At 39.2% G+C, this 26,986-nt stretch overlaps 1 protein-coding gene across 2 annotated transcripts in view; it reads left to right on the top strand.

The window, feature by feature from the left end:
* Positions 1-26,986, top strand: part of LOC116331222 (IQ motif and SEC7 domain-containing protein 1-like) — a 97,131-nt gene that overhangs the window by 11,423 nt on the left and 58,722 nt on the right. For both annotated transcript variants that reach the window (XM_031753825.2, XM_031753828.2), the window contains exons 2-3: positions 6,065-6,094; positions 13,423-13,530. In XM_031753825.2, the coding sequence (XP_031609685.2) occupies positions 6,065-6,094; positions 13,423-13,530 (138 nt within the window). The remainder of the gene's footprint in view (positions 1-6,064; positions 6,095-13,422; positions 13,531-26,986) is intronic.

Genomic DNA, 26,986 nt, shown 5'->3' with positions numbered 1-26,986 from the left:
GACTTCCTGGTAACCACAACCACTAGGGGAAAACTTATATTTCCCAAACCAGTTTACAAACCACTTCCTTGTGATTGCTTTGTTCGCTAGCTAATCGCTGCGGTCATAGTTTTAATGGAAGCGACAGACTTGTCTTCAAACACTGGCCAGCTAATCCCTGACATTTACTGTGAAAGTGCATCACCTTCCTTACAACCAGTTTCACTCAGCAACATTATTGCACATGAAATGGACAACTTGCACATCTGTGTGAGGCCTTATTGATTCTTGACCACCATTCAGACTGCTTAAATTAGCAAGGTAATGTCAAACCATGCTGCACATATTTCAACAGTAATGCTGCTTGGAAAAAGAAAAACTACCTGTAAGAAGCCATTGAAAATCTTTTTGCTCATTGTGAAACCAAAAAAAAATGACAAAGGGTGTCTTGAACCTTTTGGGCGGCTAAAAAATGGTCTTAAGCACAGATGGGAAAACTCTGACTGGTACTCCAGTGTAGATGATGAGAAATTAAAGTGGGCAAAAGAACAATGTGGTTTTGTGCAGTTTTCTTGTACAAGTGTGTATGTGTGTACGAATGTGTGTTTGTGAAGAATTGCCACTTTCCTTTTATGCAGGAGCTGACAGCCTGTGGGGGTCATGCACCAGTAACTCCTCAGAGATACATAATTTGACAGCACCATGAGAAACAAACCACTACAGAGAACGGGACTCATTAGATCTGCTTAGCAAGACACATTTGTGCTTTTAATTAGCTGCTGATTAATACAGATCATTTAGGTCTCAGTAATATGGACACAAGAAGTGTGTATTGCACTGAGGAGCCTAAGACTTGATAAATGGACTTAATTTATGTACTTGACTGGGGAAAAAAATGGGAAGTAGGAATAAAGACACACAAACAAGCATCTTACCAGAGAAGCAAGTGTAAAATCTACATCAAACATTAAAATGATGCATCTTGACTGCAGTGTTCTTTGAAAAGGAAACGTCTTATAAAATATTGACAATAAATGTGAAAAGGTACACAAGAACGTCTAGCTTTGGTGTTCCTCCTCTGAGGAACCTGTTAGAGTGAGTGAGCTGTTATAGCCGACCGCAGGTTCAAGTCATTGATCATTTGATGGCATTGTTCTGAATGGAGGCAAGAGCCACGAAATTGCAAGAAGGCCTGTTCTGCTTCCAGTAGAAAGTTTTGTAAATTGAGTGCAACTCTGGATGTGATTTATTCTTTTTCATCACAGGTTGAAGGAGTTTGATCGCAGAAGCTTAAAGCATTTCATAACTGCCACGCTTGCTGCTGGATTACACAGTATATTATTCAGTAAAGCCACTAACTGTTTAGGTAACTTTGGAAATAACTTTGGTCTAACCAGTTCAGTTAAGGACTGCAACGTTCATAATGGCATTCCTGCTGTTAGCTTTGTCAAGTGCGAGGTGAAGAGGTCAGAGGTGAAGATGGGGCTGTGTGTCCTGATTTTTATTTATTTATTTATTTTAAATGTTGAGGCCGGTAGAACACAAAGTACAGTAAGAGAATACCAATACAAGTATGTGGTACAGCGCTGCTTGCATGCAGTATTAAATATGGTCTGCAGTGCAGTAGTCTTATTTGGAATGTCATCAATCAAATGCCTTAAAAAAAAAAAATAACTACAATAGCTTCTGATATTTTCTAAATAAGTGAAAGGAAATGGGTGCACATGTTTTTCTTTATTGCCCAGTACTATTTTTTTATTTTATTTTTGCCATATTAAAAGTGATGAAGTGCTAGAAGCTATTTCTTCAAGGCCTGAACCTACTGAATATTTTACAGTGAAAAACAAATAATGGGTTTCTAATTACATTGGAGCAGGCCTTTCCTGAAAGAGGTGAGGAAAGTAAAACGGCTTTAGGAAAATGTGCCCAAGCTTTAATAATACATGGTAATGTATCTGAAGGTGAAGAAAATGTTTTACCTACAAAAAGCCATACACAGTGTAAAAACAGGAACTCATAGGAAGCAAGGTGTGTTTGTCTGTATGTTGCACAGTAGATGATGTTCCAGTTTATTTGATGCTAAGCAGGGAGCTATGATTAAATGAGCAGACTAATGCATTTCTGCAGCCGTGTCCAGTTGCACTTACTCTTGCAGAAACGCAGATTGATAAACTCTGAGTCAGCGTTCTTTGCACTCGCTCTGCCCTCCCTGATCATTTCCTCTCTCACAACAGGAAACAGACTGTCCTCACTGCAACAGACTCTGTATCTGATCCAAAGGAGAAAAAAAAGGGCTTAAATATGTACCGTACACATGCAGTGAGGTAAAGGGCAAGTGGAAGCCACTGAGATGGCAGTAAATGTAATACTGGTTGTGGGGTGGAAATCTTAATTCTACCACTTGAGATTTCACTTCTCTGCAGGCTGCTATTGGAGAAACCACCCTCACAGCTTGAGGAGGCCTTCCTGTGGAATGATACTTCCAATGGGATTTGGCATTTCATGCATTATTTAAAAGGCTTTGGGAATGCACCTGAAAGTGGCTGGTGTTTCAGTGCAATGCAGAAGAAAAACAGCTCAACTTGGATTCTTGCTTTCATCCATGTATTTGTCATCATTAAGATGATAGTTTCCACTTAGATAAGGCAATAAAAAGTGGATTTTTAGTGGATTTTTATTTCCATTACCACCCTAATTAGCTTTGAGAACCTGAGTGAATTAATAATCCATTAATATTCTTGTCTCATATAACCCTACATTCTGAAGGCGCTTTTTCTCAACTTGCTGTTTTCTGTAGCCATTTCAGAAATCTAATTTAGCTCAAATCTAGTTGGTACAATTCCTGATCGAGTCCTAATGACTCAGTCAAAGAGGCAGGTCCTGCAAATCGCAGAAATGCAGACATTAGAGTTTTTACACTTCATTGTACATTGCTGAAAATATCCTCAGCAGCATGTCCTCAGTTTGATCCCTAGCCAGCAGGATGTGTACTGCATGCTTTCTTTCTCACCTTCTTTCTGCCTGTCTCTGCTGTGACTAATTAAGGCAAAAAAATGTCTTAAAATGGATGCACCTGTCACTTACAGCCTTAAAATGGCTTTAATTGGTGCTTCTATCAAGTCACTGTAACCGTTACAGAACTTTATGGTGAGTTTCAGCTTACTGTTTAGGTAACTTGATCATTTTGAATCGTTCTAACAGCTCATATGTGTTTTTTCAGTTGTTGCAGGCAGCTCTGAAACCCACTGAGCACTGACTGCTCAGCGCCAAATGGCAGACAGGAGAAGGGATGAGATGGTGAGCATCGGTTAAAGAGGGAAATATTTCCTTAAGGGATTAATAGAGATGCACGCGCTGGATTTTTAGACATGACATTCACCAAGTGGTCAGAAAGAGAAGTCTGTGAATGCTAATTTTAGTTGCTCTGTAACAGCTGGATTTGTAAATGAGCAGCTGCTTCTTGACAGTTTCCCATATTAAATTAAGAATTGTATGAGCACTTGCATTTGCAGCCTTTTTGCCAATGCCCTTCCATAGCCAACAAGTTAGTGACTCAGGGGCAGAAAGTCAGGCTCCATATGAATACAAATGACTGATGATACATGGAGCTGTATAAGATGCAGCAGACTGTCCATTTGTCTTCTGTACAAGGGTGACAGTTTTGCAGGACACCATAAAAATGAATGCCTCACCACACAAGTCAGGATTTCTGCAAATGCAGTACTAGTAATGGTAGTAGTACTAGTAGTACTAGTAATATGAGTGGTAGTTGTAGAAGTCATATTCAGTCTGCAGGACGGAGGAGCTGTCCAGGGTACTGACCATTTCTTGTGTGCTGTGGCCGCCTCTGAGGATGGCTGGTTAGAAAGTCTAAGTGGGAAGTTGTTTAAAAGATGGAAATATAATTTAGTCAAAGATTTGCGAAGGATGGTTTTTGTCTGATCATTTTTTTCACTGATGCATTGTATACACAGCAATCAATTTCTCCAGTAATTGTATCTGGACTGCAGGATGTGTGTCAATGAATCTCATCCCACCACTGCATTATATTGACTCCGCTGTATTCTTACCTCAGCCTAGTTCCACAGTCCAAATGGGATTTGCGTTAATGAAAATGCAGACGGTATCAGGTTTGTTCTGTGCTTTATGGAAATAATTAAGATTTTTGGATGTCGTTGCTGAAAAATTGCTGACAGTCTTAAGGAGATGTTTAGGTGAGATATAGATATTTGAAATGAGAGGAATGGTACATGGCCAACACACAGGCAAGCAAACAAGTAAAATGACTTGGAATGATGAGGAGGACAATGAAGAACTATACAGAGACCACACTCTTCTTTGCATGGTTGTTTATGGTCCATTAGTCCATTGACTTTGAGTAGGCCAATCCCAAACCTTTTTTCTTTTTCTTCATGGTCACTCAGATGTGAACTTGCTGGTGTGTTTGGGACATTGACATAACACAAGTAAGCCTGAGCTTTTGGACATGACATTCGTGTTGGAGATTCTCCTTCAAGATTTTCTGGTAGAGAGGAAGATCCATCCATCCATCACCCTACCAACACCACCATGTTCCATTGTTGGTATGACGTTCTTTTTATGCTGTTAGTTTTACATCAGATGAAACCTTCCAAGTCATCATGAAGATGTTTTTTGTTTTGTTTTGTTTTTTGGCAAATCTGAGACGAGCCTTTGTGGAATTTTTTTTTGTTTTGTTTTTGTTTTGTTATCAGTGGTTTTTCACCTTTGAACTCTGCCATATATGTCATTCTGGTCCAGTCTCTTTTTTACTGTTGAATCATGAACACTGAGCTTAACTTAGGCAAGTGAGGGCTGCAGTTCTATTGTGGCCTCATGGATGAGTCGTTCATGTGCTCTTGTAGAGATTTTGGTAGGCCAGCCACTCATGAGAAGGCTCTCACGAGAGAGCCACTATGCTTTCACTATAGTATGTTGACAGTCCCGGACTGGCCTGTTTTCCTGCTGTCACAGCTATGTTGTTGATGGAGGTAGTGTATAAAGTATGTGGTTGTACCACATACTTTTTAACATGTGGGCCACCCTTGCTTATGCTCTTTTCGGTCAGTCATCCAGCCACAGAGAAATTCTAACATATAAAGAGCTTAAGTAAAACAGAGTCTTACAAGCTATGAAAAGTCTCCACTGTAGCCACGGTGTGTGCTTTTCATCCCTTTTTTTTCTGTTTTTGATCCATATTTCCTTAAATGAATCAACATGTGAATACTGCATTTTGTATTAATTGGATTATTTGTTTGATCTGAAACATTTCACAGCACTGTGGCTGTTACAACCAGAGTTTTGTAGTTTCACATTTTTGTCCAGGAGTTGTCTATTTTGTTACGCAGGCCATCATGAAAGTTTCATGCCTATCTAAGGGCTAAGTGCTCTGCTATGAGTGACCCTAAAATTGTGTATTAAAAAAAATGGCCAGCCTTTTATTAAGAAAGCACATACCCTTGAAGCTTTATACCAGGACCCAAAGGGAGGAAAAAAGCAGCTAAAAAGAATTTGGCTCTGTGTCACTTTATTAACTTTTGTGATTTTCCTGCTGTGATGTGTCTGCCAGTCTGTCTGTGATGGATTTGGTCTCTCTTGCTTCCCCATATACCTCAAGAGGGCAAAATGATAGAAACTTTACTCAATCCAGTACAGAGCGAGCAGCCACTATACGGCCTCAAAAACAACTGCAGAATTTAATCAACACCAAAGTACAAAAAGGTTTTTTTGTTTTGTCTTCAAGGACAAGATACTGGATTCAGTAGACACATTTTTGACACACTCAGTGGAATAATTTGTAAATGTCACACCAAAGTTGTATCTGGAATATAAATTGTGTCCATTTCTCAGGAGACCAGATTGATCTGTTCAAAAGTGTAGCACCTGTCAGTGCCAGATAGCTGCACTTTACTGCAATAATGCAGCTGCTGAATCAAAGCGTGGTGGTTAGTGAGCCATTTTATGTAACTTCACTTGTCTTTAGCTGTCCTACTGAAACACTGCAGCATCCCTGTTTCTACCTGCTTAACAAAAACCATTAAAACCATGTGTCTCATTTGTTTTTCAGATCTGAATGTGACTCCTCCAGAATGGTCAGGTATGTCCACCTGCTTTTAATAATGTATTATTGTTGTTTTTATCTGTTCAGGTTGATGCATCTGCCTGAAACTTATCTATTTTAAAGGAAGGCTTGTGCCTTTTGGGGAAATTGTCTTATTGCTCCAGAAAGTACTTTGGTGAAAACACTGTCCTACATAAGTCTTTCAGTTTGAGTGAGGAAAATGAATAACCAAGGATCATGAGGCTAGCCAGGGTAAGTGAGGAACTGAGGTAGGGCTGTTATTGGTGTTTCTTGATATTGCAGTGTGGAGGAAGTAATGAGATTTTTATGTCCAGTCCAAGGTCACACTCTTCTGTTGATAGTTGCTGGCTGTGTGAACTTCGATAGCTGGAGATTTATAGGTTTGTCTCTCCTGACAGAGTTAAGTTGTGGGTTGATTTAAAACTGTAATGCGAGTCCATCATTTGCTGTGAACAAAGCTCAGGGAATATGGCTTGCATGCAGAGAGTAGATGGGCTTCTCTTGCTGGTAAACACACTCCTTATCTGCAGTTTCTCTCTTTAGGGATGTCTCGCTGATCCAAACAGTCTCTCCCCCTGCCTCTGTAGTGCGGTGTATCAAGAACCTAACAGTGTCTAGAAAAGTTGAAAAGATTGTAGCAGAGCCTGTCCCGTGTTTTTGATACCAATTTTCCAGGCTGTGTCTGTTCTTTCCTTATACGCTCTGCTGTCTGCACTCCCAGGCTGCTTCTCTTCTGCTCTAAATGTCCCATTACAAATCTGAAGCAAATTCAGAGGGCCACAGCCTGAAGATGTGTGCCAGTCTTTGTCATTGTACACTCCCAGGATATATGTACTTCAGTATGTGCGTGCAAGGCAGAGACGTGTGTGTATATGAGGTTTGTTTCACAGTCGGTGTCTAAATCATCCCAGAAAATGGGTTATATGAAACTTTTATGCATTATGTATGAATTTGGATAAATCAAAGCGTTTATCCTTAATTTTCTATTTTGGACATTTTTTTTTGGCTATTACCAAATATTAATTTCACTTTAGCTGCAAGACTTTCTTTGGACATTACCAGGGTTGTTGTCTTCTTCCTGTGTCTGAAACAGATGTGAACAGAGTTTTTTGGTTATCATAATTATATTTTTTCATATACCTCAGCCCTGTAAAAGCACAGCAGTAGAAATGGAGGACAAGGCTTGAGAGCCAAATAATCCCATCTCACCAAATTGGTGTTTTGATGTAGTTGGAAACGTCTCAAATGGCAGCATCCTTCTGTGTGCAATTCTTGCTTGTGAATTTGGCCACAAGTCCCAGAATCTTCCCTTCGTTAAGCGTCCCAAGACTGTTAATGTGCTTATGTGTAAAATGTGGTTCGAAATTCAAGCATCAAGCATCTCTGCCAGCACAGTTTGGATCTTGCGGCTTTGCTGGAAGCTGCACACAAACTTGATACTGACTTATAATAATTGAGACTGAATTCTGGCTGCTGCTCACTTTTTAGCAATAAAATTGATGGTAGGCTGTGGACAAATCAGTGAAAAGCTTCGTGACCTCTCACCCCACATTGCAGGACTAAATCTACACTACATTTTAGAAATGGATTGGTATGTGTGTTGAGAGAATAATAAAATACTTTTTAAGCCTATGAATAAATCCATCAGCAAACAGTTTAAGATTCAAGCATTGATTTAATTGAATGAATAATTAGAGCAAAGTGCTGAAATGCTTTTAGGGAAGCTTGATATGTATAAAATAGTCCAATTGGTTAAAGAGAGTAACTAAATCTGAAAAGAACAATTTACCAATACAAAAAAGAAGAAACTTGTATTTGATTTTAAAATGAATATACACAATCCTATAACACAAAAAGCCTTGTTAGCTGTGTTTCTATGTCTGCAGACTCCTCCCACATGATCAGGAATTATACCTTAGGCACCTGATGGTTCTTATCTATATCACGTAGTATGATGTCATCATGCTGCCTAGCAACCACTTAGCAGTACGCTAAAAATACCTCTATTTATTTAGCATGTACGCTTCCTGTATAGGACCTTATGAAAGCATCATATCATTTTTACCCCTCAGCCGTAAAAGGCTGATGTGGTATTGTAATCACCCTGTGGGGCAGGCAGGCGGTGTACTCAAGTTTTTCAGTACAGCGATCTTATTTTTTATGCCATAGGTGCATCTACTAAAAATCTCAGACGAGTTTAATCTCAGTGGCCTCGACCTTAAGCTCAAGCTCAAGCTCAAGGTCAGAGGTCAAGTTTTCTGAAAATCTTGTGAACACAATAAATTGAGAATTATGTTACCTGGGATTTTCAAATTGATACCGTAGGTGCATCTATTAAAAATTTCAGAGGTGTTTGAAACAACTGAGTCTCGCTGTTTGAATATTGACCTCAAGGCCAAAGGTCAGCTTTTCTAAAAATCACCTGGGATTTTCAAATTTATACTGTAGGCGCATGTACTTCGAGGCTGAGGGGTAACACCAGTGGTTGCATGTATTTTTATGTCAGGAAAATAACATCTAATCTATAGCCACAAAACTTAAGTCTTTAATTATATATTGTGATGCCATCAGGTTGCCTGGAAATCACCTAGCAATGGCCATATAAGACTTAGTTTTTTACCTTTATGCACCTACAACACATGAACTCATCCCATCATTTTAATTCATGGCAGTATCATCTCATTTATATCAACAAAAGTTGAATTATGTTACAATACCGTCACGTTGCCTAGCAACCACATTGCAATGGGACCATATGGCCCATTTTATTTTTTTCTGTTCATGCTCTTATGGTGCTTTTATGAGGTTTTGTATCATTTTAATTCAGCCATCTGTTCATGCTATCCACAAAATCTCAGTGGTGCTTTTTATGAGGGTTTGTATCACCTTTAAATGTAAAAAGACCTTTTCTTGATTTATGTGAGCGTTAAACAAGTAAAAGTAAAATTGATCTCTTTGACTTTTGATTAATTATTTTGAGTTTTAGAAATAAAAATTAGGCACTCAGTTAGCTGCTTTATTTTACAATTTATATATTCAAACTGTCCACAATCTAAAATACAGTGTAGGTCAGATGTATTTACAAATAAGTAAAGGCAATCAAGGTGATCATAGCAGTGGCACAATTGAGATATAAAATGAGAAATTCTAAATGTAAAATCTACAGAACATATTTTAAATGATGATTTTTAACATTAAACATATTTAAATGACATTTGAAACGATAAAATCTTTGTATATAAAATGTATATATAAAATCTTTTTTTAAGCCTATTTGTGATTCCATACTAAGTTTCTCTATACACATCTTCTGTGTCTTATAAAAAAACTTTCATGCTACTGCTTCTAATGTTGTTCCCATGATATGGATATACTATCTCACTGCAAATATTCTTAGCAACCAACCAGCAGCCAGATTCAAATTGCTGTGACAGCTACCATAAATTTCTCCGTCACTCACTCGATTCATCTTGGCCCTGAGTTTCCTTTTGTATCGCAGCTTAAAGCCATTTACTGTAAAATCGCTACAACTGCCAAAACAGCACTCTGCTGACAACACACAGCAGACTTACAGTCACTTACATCTCTCACCCTGTTAATATGCCACACCATGACACAAGTGAGTCTGGCTGTTTAAAATTTTGTGTGTTACATGGCTTGGTAGGTTTCATTATCATTAATAATGGAAAAGCCACCGAACTTGGCTCAGGCGCTATAAATAAATAAGCCATGCTCCCGGAAGATTGCTTTGCACTGGTTTGATAGAAGTTTGAGTGAGCGTGTGGGGAGAGATTGGCCCAGTCGGCGATGGGGGATTATTCTTATACACACTCCATGGCTAATGAGAGAGGAGTAGCAACATGGCGGTGTTTAATTGGTCTGCTGTTGTGTAATCAGAATGGATGGTTTCATTCAGATGTGATTACACCCGGGCTCAGATAGGAAGGCAGGCGCTCATCAGCCTCAGTGACCTGCTTTTATTGGATTGTTCTTCAGTGAATGTTTAATGATAAGGTGTTCTCCCACTCCACATTTTGTACAGCACTCATTCATAAGCCCGACGAGCACATGGCCAGAGCCTAGAGCTGAGGAGCAGTCGGGCACTTAATCACGCCAACTGCAATGGGAATGCAGGATGAAAATGCTCTTGTCTTATTTATACCTGTTTACTTGGGCTCGGTGAGATTGTGTTTTGTGATGGATGGCAGTTGTTCTAGTTGTCTGGGAGTGTCTGAGAACAATAAGCAAGTTCAAATTTCATATTGTTTCGTATCCATGACCGTAGCCCTTTTGAGCTCTCCACATTCTGTCTTTTTTTTTTTTTTTTTGTTGTATTGAACATGTTTGGCTTCACGCACATGAAGGCCAGCTCGTCAGCAAGCTGCAGTAATAGTGGGTGACTGGAGGTATTCTGGAAAGCCTTAGCGAGGGCTGCAGCTTTGATTTCCCTGTAGTCCTCCGCAGAGAGTTGGGGAAACGGAGAGGAGGGGATTATACAGCTCAGTCATTATTGTAGGAATGACAATGAAGAGAATAAAGCTTTGCTGGGCTGTTGTTTGGGGGGGGTCAGAACCTCTTTTTAGAGTGCATCTCAAAATAATACCGTAGGCAAAGCCCTCCCAATTAATTCAAACATTAAGTCAGAGTAATTTGTTATTGTAACAGGATTGTGGGAAGATTTATGACGTTCAGTGATATACTATAAGAATTAACATACAACATTAAAGAGGAGCAAAGAGACTGCACTCTTGCAACTTCTATTGCTCATGAGGCGTTTCCTAAAATAGGCTTGGAACTGCAGATTTCTCTCTGAAGAGAGGGCATCTCTCTAAAACCGCACAATGTGTGGGGTGAACTGTACTTAATTCACTCACAAATCTAACCTACAAAGAGCCGGGCTGTCCTCCGGTGCACTGTCAGGCAGCTGAGCTGATACTTGTCTACAAGCACGAGAAGTGACAGGCCTGTGTCGCAGAACTGCTCCAGTGCAGTCTCGAACCCTTGGCCGATGTACTCCTCAGGGATCACACAAACCTATCTCGTGTAGCCAACTTTGATGGGTAGGACACAGAGCCTGCTGTTTGCGCGAGTCCTTCTCGATTAAGAAAACTGGATTTCAGATCTTAACAAGGAATTGTCCTGAAACAATCCCCTACAGACACAGGAGTGTGCAGTGTGTGGTGTCAGAATGCAAAGATGCAAATTAAAGTCACATGACGTGTCACTCTCATGGAAAAGAACTGACATTTATTTATGGTCTGAAGCGAAGTCTGAGCCTTGACTCTGTGGGACTTTCTAAAAAACTAATGGAGGACGGGAAGAAAAATTCAGACTAATCCAAGGTTCATAACTCTCAACTGAGCCAGAGCAGAGACATTAGCATTTTTGAAATTAATAATTCATTGTGCCGAAACAGCAGCAAATGGCAGCAGCCATGACACAATTAGCCACTGCTATGTCTCAGGGCCTCGGTGCAAGATTTTTCATCTCGACACTGTGTAGAAGTTAAACAATGAACAATAATAGCGTTTTTCTTCTGAAGTAAGATGCGGCTGTATGTTTTCGATGACGACTTCATTCTCTGGCAGAGATGGGTGGGTTGACTATAACCCACAGCTTGAGAAATGTGCTTTGCCCATGATAGACATGCAATCCAAAGGGGGGCTGGCTCAGTGAAAACCTTAACAAACAATAGATGAGAAAGAAATATCTCTGTGGAAATGATCTCCTGTGGAAGAAAATGAGAAATGCCTGAACAATCAGTAGTAGAGGAAGAAACTATTTTAACTTTTAAGACAAAGCACAAGCTGTCAAGTTGCATATATTCAACAAAGGAGCTTAACTTATGAATGCCCAATTATGTAAATAAGATAACTTGAGAATGAGGCGACATAGGAGTTTCAAATTGGTACCGTTGGTGTATTTACTAAAGATCTCAGTGATCTCGACATCAAGGTCAGAGGTCAAGTTTTCTGAAAATCTTGTGAATGCGATGCAATAACTTGGGAACATACTATTTTGAAATTGATACCACAGGTTTATCTACTAGGAAGCTGAGGGATTGCATTTATTTTCTTTGACACGGTCAGATTGAGGTCTTTTTTTTCACCCCAAGTTTTCACATACATACATTTTACTGTTACCTACTGACATTTTACCCATATTTGTTTCAGAAAAATTTAATTATCTGGCTGTACCGACACCATTTTGTTATGTTATCAGTGTACAGCACTTACTTTGTACCACTGTTCACAAAATCAAATGAGAAACGGGTTTGGAGTAATTAAAAATGAAGTTATGCATACCTGGATGTATTTCTTGTACATGAAGAGTTAATATATACAGTTCTATGCACTGCATATATTAAGTATATATGCATTTATATAGGATTAAACTTGGGTTTGTGGGAAAATAAAATAAAATAAAAATATATCTATTGTAATGGATTTGTGACATGCATCTCAACCAAGTCTAAAGCCTGTGCAAGTCTACAAGTCAGAATGTACTGCAGTTTATAGAAACCTGCTGCATACAGAGTCAGAAAAGTACAAAAATACAAGCACCCATGATAGGACAATGCAGGGTTAACACAAGGCTAGAACAGGAATGAATCCTGGCTGAAGTCAAAAGTTCCTACTAACAAACACAGAGAGAGCTAAAAGAGGACTGTCAGATTTTTTTTTTTTTTATGCTTCCCGCAGCTGTAATGGGCCCAGTACTGATTTGTTCTTTTAAATTGAATATATTAGTATGTCCCAATTTCTACTCAGCTTTGTCGTGGTAATAGTGCAGCAAATGGTGTAAAACTGGTCCTGTGATTGCTGCGTTATTTTGTCTTCTCTCTCTCACATGCATACACGCACACACACACACACACACACACACGCACAAACACACACACACAAAGACACACACACATACTCATTTACATATCTTAGTGAGGACATCTAATTGAAATAATGCTTTCCCTAGCCTCTTACCTTAACCCTAACCATCCAAAATTAATGCCTAACCATTAGCCTAAACCTAACCATAACCTAATTGTAACCCTGATACTAAGACGACATTTTGAGCCTCAAAAATGTCTTCAAACTCGTGGGGACGGGGATTTTGTCCCCATAAGTGACTGTTGGTCCCCACAAGTATAGTGCCACGCCAATTTTCTGTCCTCACAAAGACTCTAAACATGGGCGTGTACATGCACGCACACACACACAAACAGACACACACACACACAGCCGTCATTTCATTTTAAAATGTTTCTGTCATATCTGTCCTTGTAGGTACCACATTTCTGTTTTTTGTTGTTTGTTTTTTTTGTAACACAGTGTGTCCTTTTCTAGGAGACATACATCTCTACCAGTTGAAGTCACAGAGAATCCCGGGAGGTTGGTTTCTGAAGGTTGCAGAAGAGTCACCCCCTGCCGCAAGTGGAAGTCTGCTTCCTTTGGGTACCGTAAGATGTTAATTTTAACAGTTACTTCACATTCAGTTTGTCCCATAAGCACTGCAGCAAAACAATATTTTTCTTGTCTTCCTCTTGTTAATGTCTAAAACTCTTCACTGGTTATATTGATCGCCCTGCTAATTAGCCTCTCTGTTTCAGAAGTATTGGCCGTGACAGCTTGACAGCTGCAAACTTTGCCGCGTCCTAATGTTTGGGGCTTTGCAGCTGCTCTCATCAGCTTTTTATGACACAGCAGTTTGATTGCTGCAGTGCCTTTTTTCTGATGTGCACACTGAAGTCTTCTAACCAAATGCACTGTAGGAGGAAATCATTAAGTATAGCCTTCACGAAATATGATCCTTCATTGCTGCGTACCCATTAGCCGTGCTGAGCTTGGACCTTGACAATCTCTCAACAAATGAGTAGGGAGCAGAGCACAACATCGCATTGATGGGACAGACTTGGGGGGGTCTTTAAAAGCCATGTGAGTTTCATAAGAGACACCTCCCTGTGCTGTATGCTTCATCATCAAAAAGCAACGTGCCCTAATCCACAGCCCAATTTTAGCTCGTGAGCAACCCAAAAATAAATCCTACTGCATAGTGGGAACATGCTCTATTTTTAAAGAGCAGTGTTCAGAAGTTTCTGATGAGTAGTAACATCTGTGGGTTGTTTTTAGACTTCTGTAACACTGCAGAAACGAGGCTTTGCTATTTCTTGCTGATTAATATCTCATTCACTCATGTTCCATCTATTTGTCTCAATATGATTGTTATACAGTAAGTAATTTTCAGGCGTAAAGTTAATGGGTTAAATGGATCATGACTGCAAACAAGATGATGGCTGTGCTCTGAGGTTTAATGTTTTCCTCTTCAGCTCAGCAGCACTGCTTGCGTCCATCAGTGTTTACTTATCTCAGAGTTAGAATGGGATAATTGTTAAATGATGGTAAAAGAGAACAAGCCCCCTTCCTGATTGTTTTGGCTTTGCTGATTGATTTCAAATGGTCTTGCTTTAATGCTGTGTCCCAGATGTAATTATTAATGTGCGCAAGTTAATTATTATTGATCTTTCCGTTTAGTTAGAGAGCTCACAGTTACCAACAGCAAAAGCAGAAAAGTAGATCAGTTTGGTCAACATGATAGAGTTGTGTCCCCATAAGTGCTGTTGGTCCCCACAAGTGTTGTAAACTTCCAAGTTTTGGTCCCCACAAAGATATATAAACATAGTACACACACACACACACTCATTTACACTCGCACCGGCGCTTGGACACTCACAGGAAATGGTAAGTGACAGGGTGGACTGGAAGTTTGCAAATCAGATCACTGCATGGCCCAAAATGTAAGCAAACATTTGTTATAAAGGCCTTGGTCACAGCTGTCTTTTGTCATGCTTGACTTGTTTTGGAGGGTATTATTTCCTTTAGAAAGACAGGAAACTCACTGGATATGGTGTTTCAAAGGTCCTGTGCCAGATTTGAACCCAGGGTGTTGCACTGTACACCACAGTGACTAGAAAACAATATTTTTTTTTTTTTTCACATCGTGTCTGAAAAGAAATGTTGGGTTATCATTCCTTCTCGATGGACGCTGGGTGTTTGAGGCTCTCATCGACTGGGTGACTCTTTTTTGGAAGTATGTTTATGTGGCACTAACAAAATGGAGAAGGTGAAATATTAATTACTATGGCTTTTGTGGCCTGCTGTGCTATGCCCTGCAGTATGATTAAAAGGTACTTGTTAAAAGTCTTTTGAGTGAGCATAATGGAAAATGCTACAGTAAACCTTAATTATAGGATGTGTTTGTAGCGGTGACATTATTTACTTCAAATGTTTTTTGCAACAACATTAAAAAAATGCCAGATTTGTTGCCCTGTTATTTTAAGCTTGTTATTTCAGACCTCTGTTAGATGCTCTCATTGTATAAATGTTTCAGTAATTCTAGACTTTGGAAACTACGTTAAAGGACTTATTAGGGATTAATGGAACAAGTTCGGTGTCAAAGCTGTGTCATTCACAGAGCTCAGCTTGTTCCTCATCCTCCAGAGTTAGGGCAGTCTCTGGGGGCGGCCAATTACATTCAGAGAATGTAGAGTGTCTGCTATACTGCAATAGCATAAACGCACTCCAGGCACTGACTTTAATTATTGCGTCTGCTGTACACTTTTCTTTACTTCTCTTTACTTGTTTGCTCTGCTTTATTTACTATGTACTTGTTCTTTCTTCTTTCTCTATTCTCTCCTACATCAAAGCATTTACATGCACAAATACCATTTCATCACCATTAGAGCAAGGCAATCCATTAGCTTAGATGTGAAAAACACTTTTTCATGCATAAATATGTATGTTTGAGTCAGTGATGGACATCTGATTATTATGATTTTTCCACTAAATCTGGTGATATTATTAGACTGTACAGATCAAACCAACACTGTGCAACAACAATAAGCCTAGAAAAACTTCACTTTCATACCACCAGTGTGGAAAAGCAATCTCCTTCAAATGTTTGGAGCACAAAAAACTAGTCCCAGCGGGTTTTGTCAGTGCATGATTTGTTTTCTTTAATGTAGACAACAGAATGGAAATATTGTCGATTTTTCTCATTGGGGTTCCGTTCAAAAACTGTCAAAACATCCAGAAACTACAGAGAAACACAGGCAGTAAGAGATATCATTTACAGTCTGCCCCATACATTTTTGAAAAATGACACAAATGTTGTTCAATCTTGACTACTTGATTTAAAATCTATGGTGGTAGTGTACAGTGAAGTGCAGACTTTTAGCTTTAATCCAAGGGGTATAGTAAAGTTATTGCATTAATTCTTTAGGAATTAAAAACATTTTTATGCATAGCCCCTCAAAAGTAATTAAACATACTAAGATGAATATAAGGATCGAAGTCCTTTGCTGTCGATGACTCCTGAAGTCTAGAATCCATGGACATCATCAAATCCTGTTTTTCCCCCTGCTTTCCTAGGCCTTTACTGCAGCTGCCTTCAGTTGCTTCTTGTTTCTGCTTCATTCTGCATTCAGTTTTGTATTTAATAACTTAAACAAACATGTTGAGTTGAGATCTCCTCAGGCAGGTAGTTCCAAAGCTGAGGGTCCCTGATGGCACAAGCAAAGTCGCCTTTGCACCCCATCTAGAGTTTGAATTCGCTCATACGGGGTCAACATTTTTCCTGTGTATCTAAGGGGCCAGACTCAAACTTGCTTTAAAAGTTAAAATTTTAAAATGAAATCTGAAACATACTGGTAGCCAGTCGAGAGAAACCAGCATTTTCGTGATGGGAATGCCGCCCACTAAAACCAGTAAGAACTGTGAGCATTTTGTTACCCTTGGTGGTGGTCTTTAGCACCTTGGACAGGAAAATGTGTCAGTATAAGCTCCAAGCATTCACACATGAATCACCCAGCTGAAATACTGAAATGTTACTGGTGTGATGATGGCGTGTAATGTAATAGCATATGTGAACCACAACAAAGAAGATGGATTACCTGACTTCTATCAGGACGCACACATCATTTTCCTCAAGATATAGAATTCTTTTTCCATTCTTGACTTGCTTTAAAGTGCAGTAAATCAGGAGCTAGCGACAAATCAGAGTCTGTAGACCAAAGTGGAACAGAGAGAAGAGGAAACATAACTACATTTAAAAAAAAAAAAAAGAAAAAAGGAAAGTTTTTTTTAAAGGGGTGAATTCACAAAATGAAAATGGATGACTTCCATATTAATTACAAATTAATTATAAATTTTACTGTTTTGTTACCTACAAAATGTTTTTACTTCTACATATATAAGCAAGAAGTGAAAGTACTGCACTTACACTTGTTAGCAGGCTTTACTAAACCTAATTCTAAACTTGACTCAAGTCCAGTAGTGACATGTAATAAAAACTGAAACTATAAGAGATTAGGTTAAAGTTTCCCAGCAACCATGGTAATTCTACCATTTATAGCATTAGTGTGTATATATAGTATGTAGACACATTAAAAAAAATGACATTTGGTTTATGGAAAAGTCAAATTGGGCTTAAAGTTGGTAAAAAATGTCATGGTGAAAAAACAAGTTAACCAGAGAAGCTGTCATTTACCTGTACAGCATCCCGCTGAGTGTATCGCTTGCTCCTAGCTCTGGAATGGCCTGCTAGAGGAAATTAAGTCGAGTCACTCTTTCTTTGCGTCTCAAAACTTTTTTTTATGACGATGCTTTCCCTTTGAGTTTTTCACTTGCTTTGAATGGTCTACTTCCTCAGTACATTACTCAGTACAGCTTATTGGAGTTGATGTTGGCTTCAGAGCAGTATCTGTATTTAAAATGGCCAATAAATGAAATGTAAAAAAAAATTGTTGACAACACGACAAATAAAACAAGCAGCTGATCCGAGCACAATCGGGCAGAGAATAATAGAGTAATCTGTGACTTGTTGTCGTATTATAAGAAAGAAAGAACACATAAACAACTCTTGATAACAAATGGTGGAAAATCTTGTTTTATTTTGTGTGACTGAAAGAAAAAAGTATTTGCCAGTATATCAGATTTTTACATTGCCAAATATCTGTGTCCACATTGGTCTTAAAAGTCAGAGGAGCTCTAGTTTGTTTTTATTTTGTTCAGTCTTTGTTTTATTGTGTTGCTCCTGTGTAGAATGTCACAACATGATTTTTTTAAGTGCTGCTTTAAATAACTAGTTGTTATTATTAGTCAGCAAATTCTATCAGGGTAAATATAAAATACAGCTAAATATTTAGCTTTCAGTCGCATCACTTGCCATCTCTGCCTATGTAATGATTTCTCCCACTTCTGTCTCTTCTGTGGCTCTAGTTTCATTTGTAAGGACTAGTGGCTGTTTCATTTCTACTCCTCTCCCATGACTGTTGGGCGTAGAGTGCTCTGCAACAGTGGGAGAGTTGAAAACAGGAAGTGTGTTTATGTCAGACTAAGAAAGCGAATCTGGAGCATACAGCCAGTCCAATAGGGTTGCAGGATCTCAGCTTATTGTGAGAAAGGATCATTGCTCTATACGGTTTACTGAGGGAAAAGAATCCAAATTCATCTGCAGGCATTTGACGCAAATTTGAAAGAAAACGGTACAAAAGCAGCGTATTATATGTTATAATATAGGAATATAGACAACCACATGAAATGAGGGGTAAAAAAACACATCCTCTTCCTCAGTATCTGTAAATTACATGAACAGAAAGAAATGTTTTAACTGATTTTGGGTGCTGCATGTGTAGGAGCTGCTGTATTCATTGCCTGCAGCTGCCTTCTAGTTCAGTCCCGTCCAGAGTTAAGACTTCTTCTGCACCCATCAAGCTCAGCCCAAGGCTGAATGAATGCTTTTAAATACCCAAGATGCTTTCCCTCTCTTCCCCCTCACGCTTTCCTCACTTCATGCCTCTCTTTTAATTCCCCCCCCTTTTTTTTCTCCAGATATTCTCTTTGTTCTTTCACTCAGTCAAATAGAAATAAATAAATAAATAACATCTGCTGGTCTGTAATCTTTCACCTCCTTTGACTCTGTGGTGCGTATCTGTGTCTCCCTTTTTCTCTCATCAATTAAAACAACCCATCTGACTTGATTAATAGCTAAGGGGCAGAAGTAAAAGTGGGATGGTGAAGTGTAACTCTTTCTGAAGTGTTTACACCCCTCTCTTAAGGCTCCCATGGTATTACCAGTAGGTTGTAAACTTGCTGTTACTGGACTGGTCCATTTATTTGAATTTGAGGTTCACATTTGACTTTTAGAAAACGCCTAAACCTGGATCTCCACTAGTACGTATTTAATTCAGGGGTTTTATGTTTTTAATTATAATTATAATTAATGGCTATTTCATAACAGGATCTGTGATTACCTTCACTGCAGAGCTCATTGATTCCAGCAAATTGGCCTTTCTTCCTGGGATCGCAGACCCCCACCCTAACCTTCTGCTGATGCTGCCAATGTCTTATTTGCTGATGGCTGGAGGCAGAAAGGCAGCTCAGGAGACTGTGATCTAGCTGCAGGGGTGAATATAGTGCAAAGCAACATATACAGAGAAAAATGACAATATGTAGGTTCATGAACCCTGCATGATGACTGTTATTGCATGTATTTCATTGCAGCATTCCCCTTCTGTAAGGCCTCGACAGTATCCCTGGTCATTTGGAAAGGAGTTTAACGATGCAGTAAACATTTATTGTATGTGGCTGCAAACAGTCCCGGATAAATGAATAAGCAGTTGTGTCCAAGAGTTAGTGCTGGTTTTTAAAAAGAAAAGGAAGGAAAAAAAAAGGAGCAATGAAAGTGCCATCCGCCCTCCATAAAATTGAGACTGTTATTTAATGCTTTCTTTTTTGGTTCTTTTTCTTTACTGCCGTCAATATTGAAAAGGTTTGATTCCACCAGATGGGAAATTACATCTGTGCAATGATTTAATAGGCCTGTGAAATAGAAGGCCCACTACCTTAATGTGTTTGAACTCTTGAGAAAACTCTTTGAAGTTCCCAGCTTCTGTTTCGTCATCACATTCTCTTAAGAGTTAATTACAGGCTCCACGCTGCGCTCTGAAGCTGCATAGCTGGAAACGCACAGTTTTGATTTAGAAGTGAACGCAGGCCATTTGGTTCATAATAAGTTGCTTTGAGCAGAATTTGATGCTTTTTGTTGTGCCATGTGCCTTTCACTTGACTCAGTTTTGCAGTTAATCCTTTTGGGCAAGATGCACGCATGTGTATATGGCTGTGTGGTTGATCTGCGTATGTGTGCTGTCACTGTTTCCCATGCAGGCAGCCATGCCACACATAAACAGTTTTCAAGGATTGTGATGCTGTGCTATAAAGCCTGGCAAGCTGTCAGTTGTGAATGTTATGGCTATTTTTTTACTCTAACTCATTCTTAATGGGGAGCATTTATGATTTTTCTTATTTTCTGTCATGTGTATATATTAATGGTTACATTCACCTAACAGTGAAAGATTGCGCATTTAGTCCCAGGAGGACAGACAGAAAAAGAAATCTGTCAAATCAAACGTTCAGATCTATCCACTGTGGTGACTCCATGTGAAAAAGGGAGCATCTGAAAGTAGATTGTAGACAATGACACTTCAATTCGATTAAAAACTGTCCAAAGAATTATGCAAATCTGGAAAGACTGTGGTGAACCATTATCTTCGAGGAAGAAATGGGTTGGGAAAAAATTCTTGTATAATCATGATTGGCATTTTCTCAAATGTTTGGTAAAATCAAATCACAAAAAATCCACAGTAGAACTCACAGCCATGTTTAATAGTGAAAGTGGGGATATTTCCATGCATACAATGTAAAGAGAACCTAGGGTATTGGGACTAAACAGCTGAAGTAATCCACTCATCAGTGATCATAGAGATTGGACTCAGGAGTCGAGGAAAAAGGTCACGTGGCCTAATGAGTCCTGTTCTAGAGTGAGGGTGCAGCAGACAAAGTGATGCGCCCATCATACCTGGTGCCTGCCGTAAAAGCCTGTGGGGCCACTATTATGATCTGGGGTTACTTCAGTTCAGTAATATTATGTGCCAAAAAATTAGGTCAGCTTACTACCTGAATATACTGAATGACCGGGTTTTTCCATCAATGGAGTTTTTTTTTTTTTTTTCCTTCCCTGATGCCACAGGCATATTGCAAGATGACATTGCCATGATTCATCAGGCTCAAATTGTGAAAGAGTGGTTCAGGGAACATGAGATATGATTTCAAATGTGGATCGAAAACCACAGAATCCGGACCTTAACCCTAGTGAGAATCTTTAGGATGTGCAGGAGAAGATTTTTCGTAGTGGGCCGACTCTTTCGTCAGAAGATTGGTTGTGACACTGCGTGAGCTTATTGGAATGATGCCATGGTGAATGTGTGCTGTCATTAGAGCGGGCAGTTTTTTTTGCCTGGCAGTGTGTATTGTGGGTTTTTGTTTTGTTTTTCTTTTCTTTTCTTTTTCTTCAATTGACAATTGCCCATAAAATGTGGACTTAACTCTGTTTAAAAATGGTGGGTGCTCATATTAGACATTAACAAAACTTTGAGTGGTGGTGAGCACATTAGTCTCACCCTCTCACTGTTGTCTTTTACTTGTGAGGTATAGCATGTGTGGGGAAAAAGGTGGCTTAACACCTTATTTCAGACAGTGGATGATTTAAGCTGCAAAGTCCAGTATAACATAAATAAGGGTTATTTTAAACTGGATATCACACAAAGCTACTCTTGTAGAGTTCCCCATCAAGAATTACAGATGATTTATACATATCATCTGCACAGCAATAAAACTTGCCTTATACTGTGTAGATGCTTATACTGCTTTATACTGCTCTGTGACTAAAACAGCTCTGACCCTGGGGGGAATTAGAAAAGGACGTCTGGGGGTGCCCTGTGGTGTTTATGTGGGCGGTAAGTAAGTAACAGCTAACAGCATCTTAAAGGTCACAAATGTTGTTCATTTCACCTTTCAGTGGTTTTAATGTTGCAGCAAATTCAATTCAATAATCTGCTAAAAGTTATATAAAAAGACCCCTGAAAACTTTTTGTTGTTGTTGTTTTTTAGAATTAAACTCAATTTGTTATCAATCAGTTGAATTATATAAAATAGCTGACTGAAGATTTTTGAGAGTTTTGAGAAAGAAATAACATTTTAAGTAATTCATTCATTGTTGATTGTTTTCTGCCTATTCCTTGGCAACTGAGCATCTTTTTTTTTACAGGGGAGTGCAGAATTATTAGAAGTTGTATTTTTGAGGAATAATTTTATTATTGAACAACAACCATGTTCTGAACCCAAAAACTCATTAATATCAAAGCTGAATGTTTTTGAAGTAGTTTTAGTTTGTTTTTAGTTTTAGCTAAGGGGGATATCTGTGTGTGCAGGTGACTATTACTGTGCATAATTATTAGGCAACTTAACAAAAAAACAAATATATACCCATTTCAATTATTTATTTTACCAGTGAAACCAATATAACATCTCCACATTCACAAATATACATTTCTGACATTCAAAAACAAAACAAAAACAAATCAGCGACTAATATAGCCACCTTTCTTTAGGACACTCAAAAGCCTGCCATCCATGGATTCTGTCAGTGTTTTGATCTGTTCACCATCAACATTAAGTGCAGCAGCAACCACAGCCTCCCAGACACTGTTCAGAGAGGTGTACTGTTTTCCTCCTTGTAAATCTCACATTTGATGATGGACCACAGGTTCTCAATGGGGTTCAGATCAGGTGAACAAGGAGGCCATGTCATTAGTTTTTCTTCTTTTATAAAGGTCACGCTGTGGAGTACTTGGACGCTTCATTGTCCTGCATGAAAATCATGTTTTTCTTGAAGGATGGTTGTACCACTGCTTGAAGAAGGTGTCTTCCAGAAACTGGCAGTAGGACTGGGAGTTGAGCTTGACTCCATCCTCAACCTGAAAAGGCCCCACAAGCTCATCTTTGATGATACCAGCCCAAACCAGTACTCCATCTCTACCTTGCTGGCGCCTGAGTCGGACTGGAGCTCTCTGCCCTTTACCAATCCAGCCAGGGCCCATCCATCTGGCCCATCAAGACTCACTCTCATTTCATCAGTCCATAAAACCTTAGAAAAATCAGTCTTGAGATATTTCTTGGCCCAGTCTTGACGTTTCAGCTTGTGTGTCTTGTTCAAACTCCTTGGCCATGTCTCTGATCACTCAGTGATGTTGCAGCTCTGAATTATAAAACTGGTGGCAAGTGGCTTCTTGGCAGCTGCACGCTTGACTTTTCTCAGTTCATGGGCAGTTATTTTGCGCCTTGGTTTTTCCACACGCTTCTTGCGACCCTGTTGACTATTTTGAATGAAACGCTTGATTGTTCGATGATCACGCTTCAGAAGCTTTGCAAAATATCTCACTATTTTTGACTTTTCTGAGCCTGTCAAGTCCTTCTTTTGACCCATTTTGCCAAAGGAAAGGAAGTTGCCTAATAATTATGCACACCTGATATGGGTGTTGATGTCATTAGACCACACCCCTTCTCATTACAGAGATGCACATCACCTAATATGCTTAATTGGTAGTAGGCTTTCGAGCTATACAGCTTGGAGTAAGACAACATGCATGAAGAGGATGATGTGGACAAAATACTCATTTGCCTAATAATTCTGCACTCCCTGTATATCTGGGAAGATGCTGAGCATTTTGAAATGGTTCTGGGAAAATGTGACGTATATTTCATTTTATAAGACTTTTCAGGGTTAAACTGATTAGCAAACAAAATCATTTCTAAACATGTTACATTATTAAGTATCTGTTGGCATAGTAGCTTTTTAAAAAGACATTACCTAACATTCTGTGTTTGTTGTGTGGTCTCTCTTTGGTCTCTTTCCAAGGGTAAGACCTGCCATTGGATGCACTATTACCTTGACAGTCCTAATAACCAAGCTGCAATTAAAAATTAAGACATTATTAAATTGAGCACACATTCTGCTTACAGTCGTAGCCTTAAAACCTTGAATCTTGAATCAGTTATCAGCCAGCAAACCTAATGATAGTTTAATAATTTGCTATGACGTGATCTAAGATATGACATACTGCTCTTGTTTAAAAAAAGAAAAACATAATTTTGTGTTTTCAGCAGATGAGAAAATAATTTTGAAACTACAAGTGTATGCACGGGAAAGTGGTTTAATTAGAGTAAAATGTATTTGTGTGCTCCCCTTCAGAAAGGCAGGAGTTTGCAATTCTTCAGGCATGACTGAAATCCGATGTGTCTGTTATAAATGCATCCCATCAGCAGTAATGAAAAGTCACCCAGATGTGTAGCGACAGGGCACAGGTGTTACATTTCAAGACAAAATCATGTGTGACACAAGTGTGATTTGGAGAGCCTTTAGGTGATACATGTGCAAGCACTGCACCTCCAGCTAGAAATAAAAAAACATGTCAGAGCATCCTTTTTTCCTCAACCAGTGCTTTTCTTTCACGGTATTACCCACTGCCACTTTCCGTGGTAAATTAGATATAGTGAGAGATTAGTGCTACTGTGCGACTGCCTCAAAGAGCTTATCCTTTCATTAGTTCCGTGCAACAATAATATCAGGCAAAAGAGACTGGGAGTGTTTCAGATCTATCTCTCAGTTTGATACGAGGCATTTGCAATTCCAAAGCCCCGTATCAGCGCCCGGATCGAACTGAGGGAAGAGCTCACAGGGATGAGGTGAAGGAGCAAGGAATAGCTTATCCAGGAAATAAGACTGAAACATGTGTTCTCTTCTGCTTTTTCAGCTCTACCACTCAAGAACAGGGATTTGTCTGTGCATGTGAAACAAGATATTAAAGTGTTGCTGCTGCTGGATGAATGATCTGTTTGTGTGGGGGTGAAATTTCCTGCAAGCGAGGAGATGAATGACAAACTGTACATTACAATTATGACGATAATAAATACTGTATCACTCGGTTTGACCTTAGTTAAAATTTGCATGGATCTGAATTGTTTCTTTCCTACTTGTTTTTACTATGTGAGTCAAGCAGTGCTGTAATTGGTGGAAATTGAGGCTTGAGCAAGAAAAGTGAATTTAGATCTCGCAATTTGTGACCTCACAGTAAAACAAACTTCTAATTAAACAGGATTTTTATCACAAAATACAGTAATTGCATGCTGTGTACTGTATACTGTATACAAACATGGAACCATGCAGTACATATTCCCAAAGGTAACTGAGCTTTACAGAAAAAAGTAATAGCATCATGCTACTTTTCATATTAACATTTTTAAATGAAAAGAAGACACAGATGAATGCTTCAGTTATACTGTGGAGGCTATTTCACTGCAGTGGTTTAGATCTACTTGTTCCTTAGAGAAAAGGATCAGTGCTAATAATTACAAAGTCATGGTCTCCTCCAGGAGGACAATGCTCCATCTGAGTATAAAAATGATGTAAATCATATGCTGTGGCCTTCACAGTCAACAGACTTTAACCGAGCTGATACCTGTTCTGTCTATACACACAGACATATAGGGATGGGTACCGGTATGGTTCTGACATAAACGGTAGTAACCAGACCGAAAAGCAGCGCACATTTCGGTGCTTTATTTTGGTGCTTTTTTTTTCCTGAGCTGTGATACACTTTGGATTCTAGCCAATCATTTTACGTTTCGAGGATAGTAGGCGGGCCCAGGTACGACGCTTTTTAGAGCAGAGCCACAGATTAAAATGCCCAAGGCAAAGCGGATGTGGCTGTACTAAACAGCAAAGATGCAAACTCAGCAGCCTGCAACAAGTGCTTTAAGCTGATACTGTGATACTGTCAAATGAGGTAACACCTCAAATCTGATGAAAGACCTGGCGACACATAGCGTTTTTAAAAGCCGATGCGCCAGATTTGATAGCTTGCTGCGAGACCTCACAACATCTACTGCGGGTGTGGTGCCTGTTATCGGACCTGGAGTTAGCAACATCCCCCAAAACCCGAAGAGTAGAGTCCTGGCCCCTAGCCCTGCCAGTGTAGCAGAAATGATGACGGATGATGATGGAAGCAGCAGCCGTTGTTCTGGGAATCCATCCTGCCTGGCAAACCATCCTACCCGTTGTTTCTGCGCATGCGCACAACACGAAATTCAGTGGCAAACCGTCTCTACCTTTGTGAATATTAGCTAGAAAAATACTCTGACCGGTAAAATTAACTGCCAAACCATCCTACCTTTGTGAATGTCACCTACAAGCATACTTAAACTGCTAAAATTTAGTGGCAAATTGTCCTACTTTTTGTTAATCTGAGCTAGAAGCATACTTTAATAGCTACATTTAAGTGGCAAACCATCCTACCTTTGTGAATATGAGCTAGAAGCATACTTTAACAGCTAAAATTCAGTGGCAAATCATCCTACCTTGTTAATAACAGCTACACACATACTCTGATGGGTAAAATTAAGTGCACATGCTACCTTTATGAATGTTACCTACAAGCATACTTTAACGGGTAAAATGAAGTGGCAAACCATCCTGGCTGTATGCATATGAGCTACAAGTATACTCTGATGGGCAAAGTTAAGTGGCAAACCGTCATACCTACTTAAATTGGTGCTGGAATTACTCTGTGACAGCAGAAATGTGCATAAACTACTTACGGTAGGACGTTTTGCCAAAATAGGATGGTTTGTCAGAACACCGTTCTTCTCTGCGTGAGTAGCTTAATGTTGTTCGTGTGTAATTTACGTTGAGTAGGCTAACCACGTTAATTATATCATCATGCATTAATAATTAATGCATGTAAGGTGAACTAGCAAACACCGTCGTAGTTACATGCGGCTGTCTTCTTGTTTGATGGCAGATACTCTTCACCCTGGCCAAAAAGGCTAAAATGACCAAAGAAAAAGTGGGAAACAGCTAAACATGAGAGGTTTTTGGACAAAGTTTGTGTTTTTTTTCCCATTGTTTAAGCACTGCTTCCAGGCAAGAGTGATACCACATATCCCCTATAGCTGCAGA

The sequence above is a fragment of the Oreochromis aureus genome, linkage group 20, assembly GCF_013358895.1.
Source record: "Oreochromis aureus strain Israel breed Guangdong linkage group 20, ZZ_aureus, whole genome shotgun sequence".
NCBI classification, from domain to species: domain Eukaryota; kingdom Metazoa; phylum Chordata; class Actinopteri; order Cichliformes; family Cichlidae; genus Oreochromis; species Oreochromis aureus.
The sequence above is the reverse complement of the archived record's forward strand: the minus strand, read 5'-3'. Positions and strand labels throughout refer to the sequence as shown.